Genomic DNA, 18,333 nt, shown 5'->3' with positions numbered 1-18,333 from the left:
TATAATAGTTATTATTATTATTATTATTTCTAGTATATACCATTGTTCAACAACTTTTCTTTAAAAATAAACTTTTCACCAAATTTAGATTTTGCTTGATTATTACCTTAGCCAACCCACTGAAAAAGTCAATATCAACCTTATCAATAATAGGTTTTATCTATTGCAGCGGTTGATTACTGTTTCAATTGATAAAATTTTGAATGCCGTCATTATCTTATCCAAATGTTTACATTTCCTTATCTTTAAACAGGCAAAGGCCGCTTCACCTATTCGCCTGTTCATTTATTCAGTGTAGACTGTTGTTCTTTGTGGATTCTTCTGTCAACAGGAGGATTATTACTTGAACTATGATATGTAAGTATAATTTCATGAAGAAGTCTTACAGCATGAAAACTAACATAAGCTGTGCATAACCATGTCAAGTGAATAAATACTATATCAGTAAGTTCAAAAAACACCTGTAAGAAAAAAAACTTTAAAATTAACGACCGATTTATTTGGCTTTTTTGTAACGTAGTTTTGGCCACATTAATAGACCAGTTATCATTGTGCATGCAGGTTATTTTACATTGGTCTAGAATACATAAGTTTTCATAGTGTCAAATTCATTACATTTGTTTCCGGCTCATCTAATTTTAAAACAATTCAATACTTGTTTTCCGTAATTTTGAAGAATATGAATTCTTTAACAAAGTGAAATAATTATGTACTACTTGTCAATTCTACAGTTCTCAGAATTTTAAAAGTTTAATGTAACACTATCGCCCCGCTATGACATAAACATTCAATTAGTATTACTAGAATATACTAAATACTGATCCTGCTTAAATTCAACTATGGTTTTAATGAATTAGTTTAGTGTTTAAAAGATTAATATCCCAAAAATAAGTTCCTTTCTGTTACACGTGTCTTATCATAAATTGTTCCACGTTAGAGGCGTTGTAGACAATACATTTGCACAATTATCCCAAATTTAAATATATAATTGCCATTGGGAATATATTACTGTCGTCGGGAAAGAACTTCCAAATTTGAATGACTTAACTAGTGTACGAGGCCTGAAGTAAGACAGGAAACCTTAGGCCTATCTTACGGAGCACCTACAAAGTAACACGAATGCCATGCACTTAATTGAATAGGTCTAAAATTTCAGTATTTTGTTAATAAACATTAGAACTGTTTAGGCCGATACCTTGAAATTGATGATCGTAAATATCTGTACCACGTTCCACAGTGTTCGTTTTAAACTCATGAGAGAATCCATTATGTCGTAATTTTAAAGACGAGCGGTTCATTAGTAAGGCCTCAAGTGCATAACCGTTTGTAAATTGGAATATTGCCGTTTCTAAGGTAATATTTGCAAATCTTCATGGCTTAATAATTTCTGAGATGTTAGTTAGTAGTTTTTGAGTAGTTATAGGCTATTAAGAAGGAGGAATAAATCGAAGAGAGAAACATCAGAGCGAACAAATGTAGGTAAAATGAATGCCAAAGCAAAGTATTGAATCATTTGTTTGAGCAGTACTGTAGTTGGTAAGTTATTGCGATATAAACTACTGGTAAAAATATTCATGCAAATTAGAGCAATTGAATATTAAACTTTTAGGCTAGGTGTTACATTATATAGCTTTTTATGGTGCCAAACGGATTATAATTTCATTTCATGGAACTCAAATAAAACTACTAACACAATTTCTAACCACGTTTTACAATTTTTTTTATTAACAATTTCATTATTCTACAACATAATGTGCTTGCAAATAAAAAATATTATTAAGTACTGATTTGGGCTACCGTAATATTAGTTATAAAAGTGCTGCATTTTAATGTTCACGTATAAATTAATGACCTGTATCGTTTACTCGCTACCTCCTAAAATAAACTACATTATGCGAAGACCGACGAATTCAAAACGAAAAAAAAAACTGTTAAATTAAAATTTATAAGAGTAAGGGGATTAGCTGGTAAATAATTAGATATAATATGATGGTACTTTAGTAAGTGCATTATAAGAGGAGCCAGACAGGAAGAGTGTCATTCTCTGAAAGTTACTTTCCTCAAGGTCAAGGTTGCGCATCGCATTACAAAATACTCTAGGTGACTATTCAAGATCAAGTGTGTATCTTTGAAGTTCATGGCAATGTGGAAAATCACGTCTAGAAGAGTCCCAGTAGCTTAAGATTACATTTCAACTCAAATTTACGATTTTGACTCTTAATTTCAAATTTTTAAGGGCAAGTTCATATGGAGTTGGCTCACTCTTTGGAGCTACGGATTTTAAGGTCAAGGCTATGCAGTGGAAATCGGAAATAAACACCCGGGAGGAGCTTCTCTTGTTCGAATTTTTGAGGTCACGTAGAGTAATGGGGAAGAGCTACTGATAGGAGCCCTACTATATTAAGGTCCCTTTATATTCAAGTTTATGTTTGCACACTGCCAATGTCACTTTTTGAAGGTGAATACCCCAAGGGTAAATTCACTGTTTCACTGTTAGACGGTGAAAGTAATGGATTGCACTTTTAATCCCGAATTTTCAAGGCGAAGGTCGTGTTTCGAGTACAGATGAATTTTAAAAGCAGTGTACTCGTTAAGATTTTCATTGTGTTTAATAATTAACCTATATACAGATTTTTAGTTTCTGATATAATTTTTGTATTCCGTTATTATCCTTGTGCTTTGTATTCATGTAGCAACTAAAATTATTTAGGTGAACAAATACACTTATAACTACGTATAATAGATAATGACTGTACTTTTATAATGTGTTTATAAGTTACAGGAATAACAATGCTTGTGTTACTGTAAATAGCACTTCAGGTAAAGACATGGGCTATTATCCCTCGTGAAACCAACCAAGGTGTGAATAACAGAATAAGAACTGGCACAAACTATACATGCAATAATTAAATAAACTTCTTAGGGCAAATAAACATAACGGCTTAAAATTGGCTAATCGCATTGAACCTCTTTCATTACACAACATTTTGCTTGAAAACTCAGTCATGGACAACTTGCATAGTGTCTAAAATAAAATTGAATAGACCATCCCTAATTTTCTTGCATTTTAAAGTGAACTATTGTATATCTCTATGTGCAAATCCACTAAAGTCCGGTGATAAGTGCAGATGTACACCTAATACAAGGAGAATTACCTTATATATTGTGACCCTAGACTCTTACATACTTCAAAGATCAAAACACAGATCTTGCATTAATATAAAATACCGCAAGACAAACGTTTTGTTATTCGTGACCCGTATCCACCAATACACCATAAAATTCTGGTCGATGAACTATAGGATAAAGTCCATACAATTAAATTCGTTACAAATGTAATATCACGCACAGAGGAAGGTATCTTTGTTTTTCATATACCTTTAAATTGCTAAAAACAATTAAGATAACTTTGATTTAGAAACATAGATTTGATCAAAAAATAAAAATCGAATCCACAAGGCCAAAACGACGTCCTATAATGTACTCGCTGCCAACAGTACGGTAAGACCAAAATCCACTGCAATCACAATATAGATGTGTATGTTATCCAGGTAATCATGATTCTATTTAATGTGAAAAATAACCTATAGACATATCCCAGCAACGTTCGCATTATGTGGCCAATGTAATCCATCCAAAATAGGGGCAGTACTACCTATTTATAAAGAGGTAAAACATCGGTTTTTCTACTGCATCCGTATAAAAGCCTTGATCAATAAAAAAAAAAAAAAAAAAAAAAAAAAAAAAAAAAAAAAAAAAAAAAAAAAAAAAAAAGAAAACACAAATGAACCTTAACCCGACTCACAACATCCTATTCCCAAGCTACATTAAGTGGCAACAACATTAATCAGTTAAAAATTAATTACAGAAATTAAAACTCTTCTCACACCTCTCATAACTTTGGCAGTGAGCTAATCTAAACTTCAACACACCTTGGAAATAAATAACCCCCTCATAGCTTACTTTGAAATACATACATCTTGTGAATTGGGATAAACCCAACATAATACATCGGTAACCTTATTTCTTTAAAATAAAATTAATTGAACTTTCACACATTAAATTGGCAAACCAACCGTTCAGTCAACCATCCGTCAAAATTACGCTGCTTTGGTTGCCAATTCTGGAAAATTAACTAATAAGGAAACTTAAAGTATCAAACAGATAAGAGATTTGTAAAAGACCAATGCGTAGTCACAGTATGGTTTTATTTTAAGAAATTCATCTAGAATAAACCAATATAAAAAAGACCCACTTCCGTTTCCTTCCTTTTTGCCGCCATCTAAGTTCTGCCATGACGATCGCCGTTTACTATTCGATCGGTCTCTGGCCAATTCTATGTGGGTAGTCGGTGAGTACAGACTTATTGTGACTTGTATTCTGTAGTTCGGCTTTAATTGTTAGCGTTGAGTTTTGTTTTGCTAAGTGCACGTTTTAGAGTTAGTATGCACAGAGTTAAAACACAACAACAAGTTGTGGTTTCTGACTTCTGCGTGTCACAACGATCTGGTATGATTGGTTTATTATAACTTAGATTATAGTTATGTGTTAGATTAGTTATTCACCTGAGGAAAAGATCAGATTGCAGAGCTTGAACGTAGTGTTACTGATCTTTTTGTATCACTTAACGATGGTAAATGTAGAAAAATCCTGTTTCCTTCACAATCCTTCCATCGTCAAAAACAAACTTCAAAGAAAGAAAAAAGTATTACTTCGACATTTAGGTGAACTAAATAATGCATTACACTTAAACAATTTTACATCGTATTATTAAGGTAAACTCATCAAATACATAATTCCAAAGTTGTCATGAAAAGATATAAATTGAGTAGTGTCTTCTAAAAAGAGCCAAGAAGGATCTGCTGTTTTCGTCAAATCCACACTCCAATACATTTTGATACCATATAAAGCCTTGCAATTTATATTCAAGCGACAGGAGTTCAAACTTACTTATAAAATATCAATCTAACGCCATTTACAGTTTACTATCCTTTAATATACAGTCGTACTCAACACAAATTTAACACACCTTTCGAGATCTGCAATCTGATATCTTCTTCAGATAAATAACTAACCTAACACATAATTACAAACTAGGTTAAAATAAACAAATCATACCAAGCGTTGTGACACGCGTAAGTCACGTATCACAACCACCATGTTGTGTGCCAACTTCACTAACTCTAAAACATGCACTTAATAAAAAAAAAAAAACTAAATACAACACTAATTATTAAAACTGAACACCAGAATACACGTCACAATAAGTCTGCATTGGCCTACCAACCACCTAAACATTATTAAATGTGTTTAATAAAAAATAAATTGTTCAGTTAGACTATTTCCATATATGTTCTATAGCTGTGTAAAGTTACTGTGTGCATTGTTTACGCTTCCACAAGCAGAAAACTAAAATAATTTGGGTTTTTTTATTAAAAATTAATTACTCTAATACGACTTGAAAATCCATACTAATAGTTTTTAATTGCATAATTCATTTTCAATGATTAAATTATATGCATGATTAATCAGTCAGTCATATAAGAAAAACCATAGTTAGACTTTCATCAAATTGTGCAATGCTTTATTGGTTCAATAAATTTGTGTGTTAAAAATATTATTTTATTATAAATGATTATAAACATAATGAATTAGATGAACAATGTTAGATTACTTTTGAGTTTGTTCTTAATTATACCAAATTTTTAATGCTTTCATTACCATTCCATCATTCCATCAACTTAGTAGTTGATCAGCTAAACTGTTTCTTATTAAACTGCTTCGTGATGTAAACGGTTTTCAATTAAAAACTGTGGTTCAAACAACACCCCAGCATATATTTTTTCAAACTAAACCAATCAGGCTAATAATAACTGGCGCCCCAGGATTTGTTATCAATTTAGTACTACATCTTGATCTGAAAATACCTTTTATTGAAGAAGTAATAAAAATACTATATAAAACGTTAATGAGAAGACAGGTAATCATGTAACCCTAGAATAAAATTTGTGTAGACAATACGACCGGACAAGAAAACTCCGACGTGGGTATGTAGCAGAGACCTTTTGGAATAACTGCATAACAATATGTTTCATTGTTAGGCCTATTTCTCTTTACCTTAAGCCAAGCCGAGTTTGTGCTAATAGGTTACTTATTCATACCTCCAATTCGTGATTTTTGTTGTTGTTATATGGTTTGGATATAAAGCTTGATAGTGTCGTACCAGATGAAAAATTAAATGTTACAAAGGTCATGTTACAAACTGTTATGGCTTTAAACATCAAGACTCGTGCAGTTAAGCTCAACTTTGAAAGACACACATTAACCTAACATATTTTAAAGTAAAACTTTCATACTATTACGCTCGCCAACAAGGTTACTGTCCACTCTCTCTTGCGAACACAGTTTGGGAAGAGACAGAGGTTTTTTGTTTTCTGGTAGTAGATGCTCATGTTACAGAATGTAATTTGAATCGTGCGAATAACACTTTATTTCTTAGACAAGTACGAGTGTATCCACAAATCTTGTGCATGGTACCAGTGTCTGGCTTTACAAGTAGAGACTGCACTGATTTAAAATAAACTAGGAACCAGATTCTGTGTAATAAACAAGAATCCTGGGGTTTCCCATTATTTTGGAATGTTTGTGTATTTATAAAACTTCAGGATAAAAATAAGAAAAATAAATATGTTTAAAAACAAAATACATATTTCTGAATTTTTTTATTCTGTATCAAATCACGTAATTAAATACGGTCTGCTGCTCTATATGGTACAACATGGATAATAACAGTTTTAAACGACATTGCAAAATATATTACAATCCAACAATCTAAGATTATAATGATTTTCGACATTGTAACATTCTGCTTTGTGAGATCTCTCTGTTATACCAAAGCTTATTCTAGGTGAATGGCATATGTTCTAACTTGTAACTCTTTGAATAAATTATACCATCAGCTGAGAATTTTGAAAACCACAGATTTACGCACAGCCAGCTGTTTCTGACAACAAGAACTGTCATCTGTCACTACTCACTACTAGCTTAAGTACATTACTATTTAACCTAAACTCAAGACTGCTTTGTTATGGCAGATCCTCAAATAGATGGATACATAAGATTTCAAGATGATACAATCATCGACGCTTCAGACGCATTTAGTGCTCATTCTATAAGTAAGTTCCATTAATCTTGATTTTTATTTCTGTGACTAACATATTTAATTGAATGCACTCATTATTCAAGGATAGGCTACTTTTAACAATGATAATGTCAAGTTTTTCGTATGTTATCCATAGAGTTTGTATTTCAGAATGTGTACATGATTTTATTCTTTAATTAGATTTAACAAAATGAGATGCAGTGTCCTTGATTACATAAGAAATCATTTCTAGTCCATAACCTCTCTGATGACAAAGTGAAAGGTTGCATAAATGTCAACAGAGTTAGAATATTGTTGGTTCTGTTTCTGTTGGTGAACTTTAAGTACGTCTATTTACAATTATATCAACAAATACAGTATAGCCTTGCTCGGAATATGGAGGCTTATATGATTTAGTCAGGCTCATTATCTTTCAAGTTAGTCCAGTTCTATCTGGTTATGATTATACTAATTGTTTGCATTAGAGTTGCATCATTGAAAGTGATATTGCTTTCCTCATTCATATATAATAGAGTAGGTATAAAACTCAGATATAAATGTAAAAAGCTAGATTATAAATTTAAAGTTTAAAATAGTATAATTTTACACAGATATTAGACATACATACACATACTTTACTTCAGATTCGTTTCCTATAATTGATTGTATTATTTTAGACGTTGTTTTACTGTTTATTATTTACTTGAGACTTGATTAGTAGTTCCAACATTCATAATATCATAAATATTTTATACAATTCCTGAAAGAAGATATTAGGAAGTAAAAACAATTTTCCACTTCTTTAATTTTGTGTGTCTAGATCACGGTTGACGCATAACAGATGTAAGATCCCTGGTCTGTTTTACATGAATAATATGTAAGAAAGGCAACAGTAGATAGGAGAATGTTTTGAACCTGAAAGTTAAAACAGTGTTGTATCTATAAGGAATATTTTTAATGAAAGGTTTTCTAAATTACAAACTGAATTGACGGAAAATGTGGGAAAATGTGAAATAAACTACTGGAGTTGCAAACTATTATTTCAATGTTTTCATGTTCCACTCATCCTCCTAAACAGAACTATATGGTTTTAGGGGTTAGTAATCACAAATAATTGTGATTTTTAAATATTCAGTAAGTTCAAAATAAACTTCTAGACTTGCAAAACATGTAACTAGCTTATTCAGGTAATCAATGGATACGCCAAGGAGAGTAAGCATGTGTCGGCTGTGTCTGTATAAGTTATTGTGAGTAATATCAGTGAGCAGCTCTTGCTATTGTTACTTAGTAATGAACATATTACAACTACAAAATATAAATTAAGGTTTGAAATTCAACAAACTTATATTGAATAACTTGCAAACCCAAACATAACCTCATATTAAATAAAACTATTGTGCTGAATACATCTTGAAATGCTTACAGATTGTTTAAGAACTCTTAAAAAGTGAAGCAAAAATTTGATGAGAAATTAGTGTTTTTATAGTAAGTGTGTAAATATATTAGCTGATGTCTTTATAGATTGGAATGACCAATGTCAAGTATGGCACTGTGAGTCATGATTCGTCGAGCGTAAAAGAGCTTAAATCTGCACTTTCTGATTAAAGAGAGGCCACCCATTTAGAGTACGCTGTGACTGCTATAGTCAGGCAAATTTACTGCAAATATTGTAGAATATGTTTTCAGATAGTTATCAAGATTGCGGTACACACCAAGTTGGTCAAAGTCATTCCATGCGCCTACACTACCTGTCCATGTAACTTGTTAATACTCATTCTTACCATACGTTTCATCTTGTGATATTATTAGCTCTTTCAAGCATACATGATTAGTCCTTCTAGAATATTTATAATATTATATAAAGCACTATACTGTTATAAAATGTAGACTACAAACTAAAGTTATTTACAATTTTATTTACATTAATTATTTTGTACGCACCTTGAGATAGGGCATGTCCAAATATATTGCAAATAAAAGTTATATTTTTACTTACTTAGTAATACAGTTTAGGATGGTAGTATGATCCAACCTTTTCCCAACTGCAGCAGTACTTGACAGCATTTACACATCTACTTCATCTCGCTTTGTTTTTTCTCTTTAATTCCAGACTTTGCATCGTTTGCAATAGGTTTTTTGTTTTCTATAGGAAGGAACTGAACTTGAAAGTGTATCCAGGACTTGGATTGCAAGCATAAAGGATTCAGGCCTACTGCTAGATGACCGGGTAAAGTTTTAGATAGAAGATTCATATGTGAAAAGCTAAATTCAGTCTAACATCTGTGAAGCGTTTTTTCCTTTTTGTTGAGCAATCAGAAGGCATTGTCACATGAATTAACAATACATCACAAAACACAAAAATACATAACAACTCATGACACAGTCATTGAATGAATGAAACAAATAACTTATTAAGATAATGACATGCCTATTGACACAAAAATGAGGGCAGTGCATTGTGGGTAAGACCTGACCCTATAATCATGTATAATAATATTCAAGCCAGTCAAAAACAATTTGCCATTCAGTACTGGTGCTGGTGTTGAAACATGTCATGAACAAACATATCTCAACTGAGCTAAACAGCGATAGAGGTAAATATTCAAGTCATATTTCCCACAGCTCAGATGTTATAATCATGGATAATATTAAATTACTCCTGCCATTATTATATCTGGGGATTGCTTGAGAGGGAAGATAAATATTTTGTCTACCACTATTTCATGTTTATTAGGTTTTGGAATCAGAGGTAGTGGCATGGAGGACAGCAACTCATGACTTCATTATCTATAATAAATACTGTACAAACAAGACTTGAATATTCCAATGCTCGGTCCTAATAAAAAAAACCTATTATTGGTAGGTTTTTTGCCAAATAATGTTATTGTACTGGAGCGATAGGATAGCCTCCTATTCCTCTATAAAAGCGAAACATTATAGTTTAATGTTATATTTCAGATCGCAATGTACCGAGTTCTCAGGATTATCCAAATGAGATTGGCAGTCAGAGCAGCCTGACCCGTGCTGATAATGGTGTGGAACTAACCAGTCCTTCAGACAGTTACTACGATGTTGATCAACACTGGGAGATGAACTATCATGAGGCTGCTATATTTCTTGAGGTTAGGTTTTTTGGAGTTAACCTAACTGTATAATTAAAGAAACTCTAAAAGGCTTAGGTTAATTTTATTTAATTACTAAGTTATATAAAAATAATGTATAAAATGCTCTTGATCAGAAATAAAATTAAAAATGCAACTTCATTATCACACTTAAATATAATACCAACATAGAACACGTTTTAAGTTTTTTAATTACAATTTTTTACAAAATTTAGAATAAGCTTATTATTACTAAATATTTTAAATAACATTAATAATTCATATCTATAACATTGCTTTAAGTTCTAGTCATGTTAGATTTGAACATTATTGTACTCAATTCCATTAATTTAAAAACTAACACTAAGGTTAATTAAACACTGGTGGCAAAAGCTGTCGTAAACTTTTTTACAAGTATTAAGTTATTGAATTTAAAAATTAAAATCAAATCACCCTTTCTTGAGAAATATTTTACTCAGCTGCAAAACAAAAAAATATACCCCCATTTCTCTTTTCAGGAAGGGAAAAATAATGAGAAGTTCGACTCTCACCCACGGGAGCCGGACGCTCTGCCCGCTTATCTGCTGGTACACAATCGCTGGTACTATGGCCTGGACTTGACTACTTCTATGGTTCTGTTAGCTCTGGCCTTAGTCGAGGACCCAGCAGTTCCTCTCTTTGAAGTAAATACTCTCACTACTTATTCTTTTTACATTTACATAAAGTGTAAGTCAAGATTTAATGACTTTCTTATGAAAACTAGTTTTAAAGATATAATCATGAGCATGATCTTATTTTGTATAAAGTACATATAGATATTTATGTGTACAAAAGCTATATTAGATAAATATGTTTCCTTCAAATAAAAGTGTAACTAATTCAACACAAGATCTAACTAAAATTAGTGAAGAGTGAATTATGTTTTATATTTTTGGTGTAATAGTTTTGAAAGGAAAAATCGGTGTAATAATAAAGGTATTTTCTTCTAGACTTATATTTCAGCTGCTCATTTCCATTAAGAAACAACAGAATAAGAAATTGTGATCTTAACCCTTTACGTGCTAATGTTCTATTATTAGAACTTAATCCTGAGAAAGACCAGTGTCCTACAAATGGAATGTTTACTAAGTATTTGTAATTTATTAATAAAATTGTTTTATTTTTTCGTAATTAACATACTATGTAGTTGAAATAATAGTAGAAGTAAGCCATATCATGTGTCTCAACAGGCTTCACTGGGGTTGCATGCAAAATTTCAAATCTACAGCTCATTTTATTCTCGAGATCTGCTGTAGACAGATAGACAGACAGACAATCATACAAAAATAAAATTGACCTGAAAATGACAAATCGTGTTCTCATTCTTGTAAAACTGAAGTTTTACGCAAAAGTATACATATAAAATCTTTCTTGTCATATGTTACCACACAATACATTTATATTTTTGTTCATTAAATTGGGTTTTATATTTGGTTTAAGTATTAAAAGTCTTCACGTTGAAGTACCATAAAATTATGTTATGTATTGGGATAGTTAGGCTACATGTGTTAATATTTCACATGTATGAATCCCTTTTGGGTATATTGAGTTTGTTTGCAAATTTATTTATCTGCTATTTTCTCGTTGTTATCATGGTTACCCATAAGACCAATGGTAAAAATATTCGCTATTGCTCAGCAAAATCCCATGGACTAACATGCACCATCATCAAACTCTGTGCTCCTCATATAAAAATGAATATTTCAAGTCCATTGGTCAGATTGTTTTCGAAATTTTGTGCGACAGACAGTTATAGAGAGACAGACAGAAATTAAATTCTTTTGTCTTGCAAGGTATAGGCTTCGCTAAAACTCAACCAATAATTTATTTATAATATTCGATGGTAACTATAAGCAATTAAAGCTTATAATCGTTCAGCTGTTTATTATATGCCTTTAAATGTTTACCAGGTTGTATGCAGAAAAATTGTTTTGAATGTATTGCTGCTAGTACCAGAAAAAAACGGTTTTTATTTCTAACAGATACTAATAAGACGTACATCCTCTATGATTATTAAACTAAATCTGTCACTGATGTATAAAAATAAAAGCTTTTCAAGTTAGATTTTCGTTGACAATTGATAATCTGTCCGTTTCATTATAAAAAAATTACGTTTAAGTATTATTTTATCTTGTTAACATTAGTTTTAATAGCTTTATCTCTTGATAAGTTCTATAACAAATAAAAGGGTTGCCCAGCAAGTAAAAGGTATTTGGGGCTAGCTTAGCAGTAGGCGGTGGTAGAGCCACCATCTATAGGTAAAAAAATTCATACGCTCAGCACGTATCAAACTGTGGTAGTGAGAGGTCTGCATCAGTAGGCCTATTAAAGTAAGATATAATTTTCTCAATGTGAATAGCTGAAGTGTGCTGCAATTGAAAATCCCGCCACTTGTGAAGTGCGTTCAGTTATTAGATTTTTGTTTGCAAAAATCTATAAACTGATTGAAATACATCGCCAACTTTGTGAAGTTTTTTGGAAAGGAATAATGAGTGAATAAGTGAGTGAATACACACTGCCAAATGTTGTATTGATTTTTAAAATGAATGCGCCAATTTTCGTGATGAGGATCATAGTGGCTGGCCTAGCCTGGTTACTAAAGATGAAAAATTCGTAAAAACTGTGAATTTCTTTCCATTTCCTAATGTTCAGAACATCTCCAAATGTCATGGAATTGTTGTGGAGAAGCTTGGCAACCTGAAATTTTGTGCCAGGTTGGTTCCAAAAATTTTGTAGAAGACCACAAAGACAACCACAAAAGACTTGCTACATCACTGAATATCCTTCAAGACTACAATAAACGTGGTAATGAACTTCCTGGCAACTGTTTTCCGGTAAAATAAGAGTGTGAATATGGAATTAATGAGGCCGGACAATCAATGTAGAAATATAATGTGAAACATTGCGAAGGGCGATACAAAACAAGCGTTAGCGAAAACTGAGCTCAAAAATGTTGTTTCTTCTTGACAATACATGTCTGCTCACACACAGCCAATCTTACCCACCAGCTCTTGGATAATTTTGGATAAGAGATGGTTTGATCATTCTCCATACAGTCCATATCCAGTGCCTAGTGACTACCACCTATTTCCTGACTCAGGTGAATTTCCTTCTACGGTGAATTTCTTAAAATTTGGTATCGAAAGAATTTTGTCATGTTAATATAATTGCCTCAATTTGAACAGCGACTAAGTTGAAAATAGCTTAAGGACGTAGCTTTCAATTGTATATAATCAAATTTTTTCTCTCACATTGTATATTTGTATTTTAAAACATCTGTTACTTTCTGGACATTCCTTGAATAAAAATTTTCACTATGCTAAATTTTAAAACAGTTATACCATAAAATAAATACACATACTAAATAAGTAATAATCAATTTTAAAAATATAATGGTTAACAACTTATTTATTTAATGTGTTTGTTTCTAACTTGTTATAAAGACATAACACAATTATAAAACCATTAAAAGTGTTATTATAAATTTAGAAGGTTATAAATTTGTTTTAATTTATTAATCTTTACAAAGCAAATATATATATATATCTCCAAAAATGAATTTACATTGAGCTTCTAAATATAAACAGCTAAACCGGGCTATTTTAATATAGTGCCTAATAAGGCTGTAGCTTTAAGCAGTGGGTACTCAAAGGGTTCAAATTTCCCATTCTTAGATTTAACTAAACATTGATTACAATACACCCACAGCAAACTTGAATTAAAATTATCAAAGTTTCTTTGTTTTTTTTTTTAAAAAAAAAGGAGAGGCCGATCCCCTTTTAAGCCTTATTCTGTCCGCCCTCATGGGGATACAGTACAAGGTCAATGGTACTGATAAAAAGTGCAATGGTCACAGACAGGATTTGAACCTACGTCATCTCTAACTCAGACCCAAAATCCAATGACTTAGACCGCTTGGCCACTGGCACTCCCAAAAATCATGATTAAAAAAAAAATTAGTATTTGCCTAATTCAAAATAATTGTATTATTTATTAAGTATATGCATGTTGTGTTTGCAAATCACTTACTGCTAGAGGATATAATGTAATTCATAGTGTTTTATTTAGGTTATAAAACAATACTCAATACTTCTACAAACTTTTTTTGCATACATCCTAAGAGCATATCTCAATCTACTTTTCAGCATAATATGTATGTACTCTTAAGCACTTATCAAACCTATAAACAAGATTTTGCATCTCCAAAGAGTGAAATTTCACTGCCTGTGAACGTAGCTGGCCTTTGATGCCATCTTTCAACTCCCAACTTACAGTATTCAAGTGTTTTGATTGATTTTGTCAAGAATCTTTTCACTGATTAGAGAATTTGGTCAAGAAACATGTCACTGATTAGAAAAGTTGGACTTATCTTTTCAGTGGAAGATATTATTTAACTTTCATACAAGCCTGTTTTTGTTCAATCTCCGATCTCAAGCCATGATGGCCATACAGACCACAGGCCCGCATTAGTTGAACGCTCATCTTCCCCGCTACATCGGTTGCACAACGGTATTATGAACATGGCCTATTGATTCTTGTGCCATATGTGAATTGAGAAGTTTTATTCCTTTTTTGAAAGCAGAAGGAAGCAGTGCAACAGAAATCCATCAGAGAATGAGCCGTGTTTACAGAGAAAAGTAAGTGAGTGGTGTAGAGAGCCAAAGATGTTGACTAACACCCACAAAAATCACCTAATGGGTTCAGCTTTGACATTTCTCGAATTAATCGTGGAATTTGACATTCGGATCATTAAACATTTTGACTTTTTATTTGAAATCTTTTACAGACAAAGATCACACTAGAAATAGCATTTTTAACAATTAAGTAAGTGGCTTCTTGAGTTTCTTAATGACTTCCATGATGGGGTATTTTACAGTTTACAAGTCCTGGATACATAATTTTGGTTACTTAATTTATTTTAATGAAGATTATACAATTATTTACTCCAAAACTTGAACAATTGTCATTATTGAAATTTGGATTCTGTCCAGTTACCAGTGGGAGTGCATGGGATGATAGAGCTAATTGCACTGATTATCATTGGAGCAGAAGTAACCCTCAAACTGCGTTGGATCGGTTGGAGCACAATCCTCAAACACAAACGTACCATGATCAAGGTAAGTTCAATCAGTGATAATTGTTAAATATCCTAAAATGTTGCAAATAAAACAGTTAAATTATAGTTTTCTATTATCAAGTATTGAAGGACTGAGCTCAGTAAGTATCACCATTTCCCAGTAGTCGAGTGGAGCTGTAAGAGAAACTGTAATCGAGCAGTGTTCCCTCATTTCAGAATGTTCTGTAGATCCCCATATAATTCTTGATAGTCAAGTGGAGCTGTAAGAGAAACTGTAATCGAGCAGTGTTCACTCGCGTCAATAAACAGACCAAAAACTGATTCAAATGAATGACTTAAAGATTTAATTGCTGCAAGGCACTTACTGAGTTACTTAGTATGCCATGTGTTGCTACTTGTGAATAAATATTGATGTACTTAACGTTTTAATCAACCTTGTTATTAAAATATAATACAACATGAAATAATTGTAACAGTGTTTTATTTTGAAACAACAATTACTAACATAGGTTTGAATTGAACTTATGCTAATTAGGTATCCAACAGTAAGAATTTATAGTCTAAATTGGTACATATGTTCATGTCAGCAATGTCATGGCTTACGTCGGATAGCTGTTTGCGAAAACTGGGAAGCAGAATTGGAAAGTAAAATTATCAAGTCTAAACTGGTCCATGGCAAATACCCGCGCTAGCATTGTTGTATTACCTAGCACAAGGGATACTTTGTGACAGTTGTCTACAAACCAGGCTACAGATCAGATGGTCTTGAATGGTAGTAAAATTTACACAACCTTTCATTTATGAAGTGTAAATGTGTCATTAATTTGTATAGACCTTGTTGTTTATGTAATATAAAACCATATTTAAATTAGATTTTTATGCCTCAATTCTAAAAAGGAACAAAATATACTATTTTTAATCTGTGTATGTCTCTGTTCATAAAAAAAAACAATTTTATACTTTACCTCCTTTGGGGGACAGTCCGTGAGGTGGTGGTGTGAAAATGTGAAATGTAAGCACAGGCATATGTACAAGATATTTGTAGGGTTGTCATGAGTGATTATATTTTATATTGACTTCCGCAACAACCAACAACGACAGCTATTACAAATATTTAAGAAACTCTAGCAACAGTTATCTTTATTCTTTCACATAATGTAATAGTACTTGTGCAATTAGGGCTACTCTCAAAAATTTTTTTTGCCAGTGTAATTGTAGCTTAAAAGTGTACAACAGTGATCAGATATCTGGTATCAGCGGCCGATGAGCTATCTGGTCCTTGTTGTTGATGTTATATTGCTGATATTTGAATTTACAATCTTGTTATTATAATCATTGTTAATTTAATTATTAGAGTATTTCTTTTGGATTAAAAGTTGTGTTGTATATGTGTTAAAACTAGTTACATTAAACTATTAACACTTCAGATAACATTCAAATCATTGTTATAAAAGTAAATTTCTAAAACAGTATTTATTCCAAGTTATTAATATTTCTGAATTAATCATGTTGTGTCTTAAAAATAACTTTGCATATGTAAACAAAAATTGTCATATTGAGAAGTAGCCTTTTAAGTAAACTTTAAAATGATATTGACATTTTATTGTTTTGTGCAGTGCATAACATTGGCAATCATGTTTGTGGAGGCTTTGACGGTGTTGGTACGTCAGTCTTCCCACTTCCGAGTCACACGAGCCCTACGCCCGATATTTCTGGTAGATACAAGGCACCTGGGAGGTGTACGCCGCTGCATTCGTCAGATACTCCAGTCTATGCCTCCTATATTTGACATGCTCGGTCTCATTTTCTTTTTTGTATCCATTTATGCCATTCTTGGCTACTATCTCTTTTCGCAAATGCCTAATAGCACTTACTTCGACACTCTGTTTGATAGCTTCGTCAGCATGTTTGTGCTGCTTACCACTGCAAAGTAAGTACGGTACTATTATTTTAAAAATATTTTCACTAATCTATATTTTCAGTTACACCTTGCTTGTTCTAATGGCTCTAGTTAACTTTTCAAACAAGTTATACATACAAGGGCTCACCAGAAAATAACAAATAGTTTATCACTAGAAATATTAACTATGATTGGAAAAGACTCCTGTCATAAATATAAAAATTCTAGGCTGTTCAAGTTTTTATTTGATGAAGTATGTCATGTAAATTAAATAAAGATTCCATTAACCCATTCAGGTAGTAGTTATACAGTATACTCTGCAGGCTTGGTAGCATCAATTAACTTTGGTGAATATGTAAGTATATGGTTTTAATTTTGTAACCTTCTCTCTTTGTGAAAGAATAATAACAATAAAAACACTGTTTTAAAGAAATATTTATCTATAGTAGCCAAAATATTAATTTTAAATAAAAGCCAAAACGAATAAAAAATTTAAATTAGTATAAAAAAAAAAAAAAAAAAAAAAAAAAAAAATACTAAGTCAATGCTTTTTTAAAGTTCACAATCATTAGATGACTATTTACATCTTTTCCTGATAATCCTTAATGTTTTTTTAGGAAAAAGTTTATCTAAATAATACATATATATTATGTATACTAATATATATACAAGGTGTTTGAAAAGTAAAAATGGGTACGGCTTAATATTTTAAAAACCATAGGAGATAAAACAACCTATAAACTTTACAGTGAAACGCCGCTTACCGCATTTACCGCATCAGAATACGACGATCCAGTCAGAAATGGCAGCGCATAATGTACTTCACAATGTGTACCTAAAACAACCCGCCATTTCTGATTGGATAAACCTTTTGAGATGCGGTTTGCGGCATTCAACTCTACTAAGTGAGCTCTTTCGAATGAGGTATCACTCGACCCATGCTTTCATTTAAGATTTCCATGTTTTCCTCTGTGGGTCGTCCCCCCATGGTTGGCATGTCATGGTAATAGCAAGGAAAAATAGTTTACATAGCCATATGACACTGTGCAAAGTTTATAGATGTTATCTCCTATGG

General features: G+C 32.0%; 1 protein-coding gene across 2 annotated transcripts in view; it reads left to right on the top strand.

Moving 5' to 3' along the window:
• The first annotated feature begins 282 nt into the window (after positions 1 to 282).
• LOC124369021 (two pore calcium channel protein 1-like) overlaps positions 283 to 18,333 on the top strand; it is a 49,101-nt gene continuing 31,050 nt past the window's right edge. The window contains exons 1-5 of one of the 2 annotated variants that reach the window (XM_046826684.1): positions 283 to 357; positions 10,100 to 10,263; positions 10,761 to 10,925; positions 15,273 to 15,398; positions 16,975 to 17,288. In XM_046826684.1, the coding sequence (XP_046682640.1) occupies positions 351 to 357; positions 10,100 to 10,263; positions 10,761 to 10,925; positions 15,273 to 15,398; positions 16,975 to 17,288 (776 nt within the window). In that variant the 5' untranslated portion in view covers positions 283 to 350. Of the gene's footprint in view, positions 358 to 7,000; positions 7,176 to 10,099; positions 10,264 to 10,760; positions 10,926 to 15,272; positions 15,399 to 16,974; positions 17,289 to 18,333 lie in introns of those variants that run through there. The other variant, XM_046826683.1, reaches the window with a different exon arrangement.

Source organism: Homalodisca vitripennis, chromosome X, assembly GCF_021130785.1.
Source record: "Homalodisca vitripennis isolate AUS2020 chromosome X, UT_GWSS_2.1, whole genome shotgun sequence".
Classification (NCBI taxonomy): Eukaryota; Metazoa; Arthropoda; class Insecta; order Hemiptera; family Cicadellidae; genus Homalodisca; species Homalodisca vitripennis.
This window is presented reverse-complemented; position numbering and strand designations above follow the sequence as displayed.